Here is a 4789-nt window from a genome sequence, read left to right on the forward strand (position 1 = left end):
CCATTTAATAATTTGAATTAAAATTAAAATTTACACTCAATAAGTTATTATTGCATACTGTTTTATAATGTATTACAATGCTGAGGTGCAGATAATTGCCACTATTTGCAATAAGTAATTAGCAGAATATCCTGCTATTTTAACATAGTATAAATAGAATCTATAGCTATTTGCACTAAGTGTAAATAGCATATAGCACTAAAAAATACTATTTTCACTTAGTGTCAAAAGCACCTAATTGCTATTTACACTTAGTGCAAATAGCATCTATTTCTATTTGCACTAAGTGTAAATAGCCTCTATCACTATTAATTATCTTCATTTGCTCCAGTATTTAAAGTGTAGTCTGCCCTGTCTTCCTTCGTCTGGCATTGTGAATGTTACCATGTGTTAGACCCTCTTCATATTGTGGATTACTCTTCATATTGTGGATTTGTTTATGCCTTCGTCTCCGTAACAGAAGCGTTGTGTGACAGAATACCGGACCAACAAAGAAAAGAAAGCGGTGTGTTTCCCCTTCGTTTTGTTTTGTCGTTTTTGAAAGTGTTTCTTTTGTTTGTTTTCCCCCATGGATCTCACCGCACGATTCACCTCATTAGCCCGCCGAGATCTTCCCTTCTTGGAGTATGCTGTGGAGTTCAGCCAGCTTGCCGTTCGAACGGCATTCGACGACACTGCGCTGAACTCCCTGTTCTGGATCGGGGCCAACTACTACCGTCCCATCAACCTCCCAGACATCACCGTACTGTTGTGCTGGAGGGAGGCAATCATCCGGTGTCTGGAGAGCCTCTACCCCCGATCCAGAACACACCCAGACACAGTGCCCAGCCCAACATCTCCCCGCTGCGCAGAGCTTAACCCCGAGCCCACCGATGACGGAGAGCCCGAGCCCGCCACGACCGACGAGCCATCGCAGCAAGGAGCGACAGAGCTGAGGATCGCCGCGGTGCCGGAGCTTCTGATGACATCAGACCAGGTGCGAGAGCTGGCTACAATGCCCACCATGAGGGAGAAAGCCGTGGACAGAGTGAGCGTGGAGAGGAGCTCCGCCCCCTGTACCGTGGCTGAGGGTGAGCTGAGAAAGGATCTGGGCGAAGGGAAAACGGAGGAAAACTTAATTCAGATGCTTTAGAGCCACCATCACGACTGTGATCACAGTTTTCACTAAAGGTGCACTGCTGTTCAATAGTTTGGGGTTAGTAATACCGGTATTCTATTTCAAATAAATGCTGTTCTTTTGAACTTTCTGTTCATCTGTGAATCCTGAAAAATAAAATGTTTCACAGTTTCCACAAAAAATATCAGGCAGCACAACTGTTTTCAACATTGATAATAATCAGGAATGTTTCTTGAGCAGCAAATCAGCATATTAGAATGATTTCTGAAGATCATGTGACACTGAAGACTGGAGTAATGATGCTGAAAATACAGCTGCGCATCACTGGAATATATTACAGTTTAACAGATATTCACATAGAAAATCTGTTTTTTTCTGTGGGCAACTGTTTAACTGTTGGGAATTTTTTTTTTAAATCGGAGTGTCTATTTACACTAAGTGCAAATAGCCCGCCTTGTTGGCAGAGGCTATTTACACTAACTCCGCCCACCAACGTGTGATTGGGATCGTCAACATTACAAAAGACGGTCCTCAATCATCAGATTCAGTGGCATAGATGGTAAGCGTGTGTCATAAGCTACTCCTCTTGACACAATCGACCCGGGTTCCAATCTACCTTTTGGCTAACTTTTTTTCTCCCTTTTTTAATTTCAAATCACATCAGAAAAGCATTTCTTTTTAATAAAAATGAAGGAAATAATCAAAAAGTTTAAAATAAAGTATTGGGTAGGGTTAGGGTAGGTGCAGGGAGGGCTTGTGTCCCAATAAGGTGGCATCCATTTAATAATTTTAATTATAATTAAAATTTACACTCAAGTTATTATTGCATACAGTTTTATAATGTATTACAATGCTGAGGTGCAGATAATTGCCACTATTTGCAATAAGTAATTAGCAGAATATCCTGCTATTTTAACATAGTATAAATAGAATCTATAGCTATTTGCACTAAGTGTAAATAGCATATAGCACTAAAAAATACTATTTTCACTTAGTGTCAAAAGCACCTAATTGCTATTTACACTTAGTGCAAATAGCATCTATTTCTATTTGCACTAAGTGTAAATAGCCTCTATCACTATTAATTATCTTCATTTGCTCCAGTATTTAAAGTGTAGTCTGCCCTGTCTTCCTTCGTCTGGTATTGAATGTCATCTTTCCCCACTACGTGTGTTCCTGGTCCATTGGATGTTTATTAAAGTCTGTTAGTTTGAAGTTTACTCCACGTATACTCGCTCCTCACAGTAACGGCTTGTGACAGTAATAATATTTCACAATATTACTGTTTTTACTGTATTTTTGATCAAATAAATGCAGCCTTGCTGAGCAGAAGAGACTTCTTCCACTAAAAAAAACATTAAAAGTCATACAGACTATTGAACTTTTGAATGTCAGTGTGCATTTCGTGTCATTCTTTATTTCAGGCCGTATAACATGTTGTATTTCAGGTGGTGTTTTTCATTTTACATAAATAAATAAATAAATAAATACATTTCTCCTAATTATTTATTTGCACTCACTGTTCATTATGCTTGTGTTTATTGATTGCAACATTTCATTATGTATATATTTCATTATATATTTCTTTTGTCAATTACGTTTTTTCACTTTAAAGCATATTTTTCATGGTATTTCACGTTCCTTTCCGTTTACCACATCACACTCCTTATTTATGTTTAATTGCATTATTAATTGATCGCAACATTCCATTATGTATTAAATAATGTTTGTTTTGATTGATTTGATCCCTTGAAAAATCAATAATAGACTTACACTATATACAATATATATAGATAATAACTCAGATTTGTGATATTATTTATAAAATTATTCATATAAAAAAATATAAAAAAAATTAAACAAACAGATAAATTAAAATGCATATATTTTTCTATTAATTGTGTTAGTACTTATTAGCATCAGGATTTTAGGCTTTCCACTGTGTTGTGACCAAAAGAGAAATGAGTGTGACATCTGGCACTGAATGGCGTATGATAGTGTGTATAATAAGTGAACTCGATGTAAATGTAAGTGACTATGGCAGTGAACAGAGCTGTGTGTTCTGCACTCACTCTCTGCGTCTCTGCGGTCTGCAGCTCCGGCGGGCAGCTTCTTCAGATAGTCCTTCAGTAAGAGCTCATAGCGCGGGATCCGCTGCACCGGCTCCAGCATGTGATGCTGCAGCGTCAGGTTCCCACACACCTCCTGCTTCTGCACACACACACACACACACACACACACACACGTGTTCAGACTGCAGCCTGCGTTCGGTCATATATCACGCGGGACACAGTTCATGTCATCTGTGGTCTGTGCGCCGGCTCTGACCTGGATGTTTTGGACCACGCTCTTGAACTGAGCGGAGCGCTGCGTCCACGTGCTCACCAGCTCCATGGCACGATCGAAGTTCTTCACATACTCGCCGTACATCTTCAGGAACGGGGCCAGCTTCTGCAGGATGTCCCCTATGCGTGGATTACAGCTCCTGTCACACACACACACACACACACACAAAACACCTTCATCAACTATAGGAAATCTGTTTAGATCTGAGTAGAATGGTCACATGACGCTGGAGCATGAAACTCCCTGCTGTCTCTCCTATCACCCTTAATGACATCACAATCTTGATTCAGTGGGGTATATTTCAGTTATAATGTCCCTTTTACCTCCACATGAAATGAAATCTCTCTTTGCTCATACTGGAACTTTTACACGGCAGTGTCTTTTTGAACTATTCATTAAAAGACGTTTCTGAACTACAAGAAAGATCTGCCTCATAACAGTCATTTGTTCTGTAGGCAGTGAGCAACAGATAAACCACACTGATTTTCAGCCATCTGCACACAGATAGCCCTGTTCATTTGCCAGCAAAAAAATACCGGATGTAACAGAGTGTGTCTGGTGGACTTTTGCTAATGTCCAGGTGCACAGTTCATTTACATTTACTACTGACACTGTAACAATACAAAGCTAGTTATAAATTGGCAAAGTTGTCCTTTTAATAAGAATAAAACTAAGATAATAATCAGAAAAGTTTCTTGAGCAGCAAATCAGTATACTGATTTCTGAAGATCATGTGACACTGAAGACAGGAGTAATGATGCTGAAAATACAGCTGCGCATCACTGGAATAAATTACAGTTTAACAGATATTCACATAGACAACAGCTGTTTTGTAATAATATTTCACAATATTACTGTTTTTACTATATTTTTGAGCAAATAAATGCAGCCTTGCTGAGCAAAAGTGACTTCTTTCATCAATTCATTCATTTTTAAATTACTTTACTTTTTTTTTTGTTTCGCCTGAACAATGTTTTTAATAATATTACTTCTGTTTGTTTCTATTCATGTGTTGGAATCAGCTGTTGTTTTGGTGGTTTTAGTGCATGTTTATGATGTTCACACAGTTGTCCAGGCAGAGGAACCATCATTTACATGAACATGTTCCTCTAACAACTCACAGCCACACAGTGTAAGAGTACATCAACTACCACATACAGTACTGCTTTATCAGCTCAAACCCCACATGCTTTGGTTTGCAAATGTTTCAGAGAAAGGGGTGAGTGTGTGAGAGTGTGTGTGTGTGTGTGAGTGTGAGTCTGTGTGTGTGTGTGTGTGTGTGTGTGTGTGTGTGTGTGTGTGTGTGTGTGTGTGTGTGTGTGTGTG

General features: G+C 39.0%; 1 protein-coding gene across 1 annotated transcript in view; it reads right to left on the minus strand.

The window, feature by feature from the left end:
* LOC107698433 (FYVE, RhoGEF and PH domain-containing protein 3-like) overlaps window positions 1-3597 on the minus strand; it is a 19128-nt gene extending 15531 nt beyond the window's left edge. The window contains exons 1-2 of the mRNA XM_016499450.1: window positions 3446-3597; window positions 3190-3328 (exon numbers count right to left, since the gene is read on the minus strand). Coding sequence (XP_016354936.1) covers window positions 3190-3328; window positions 3446-3547 — 241 coding nt within the window. The 5' untranslated portion in view covers window positions 3548-3597. The remainder of the gene's footprint in view (window positions 1-3189; window positions 3329-3445) is intronic.
* Window positions 3598-4789: the final 1192 nt, after the last annotated feature.

The sequence above is a fragment of the Sinocyclocheilus anshuiensis genome, unplaced genomic scaffold (assembly GCF_001515605.1).
Source record: "Sinocyclocheilus anshuiensis isolate Anshui unplaced genomic scaffold, SAMN03320099.WGS_v1.1 scaffold1662, whole genome shotgun sequence".
Classification (NCBI taxonomy): Eukaryota; Metazoa; Chordata; class Actinopteri; order Cypriniformes; family Cyprinidae; genus Sinocyclocheilus; species Sinocyclocheilus anshuiensis.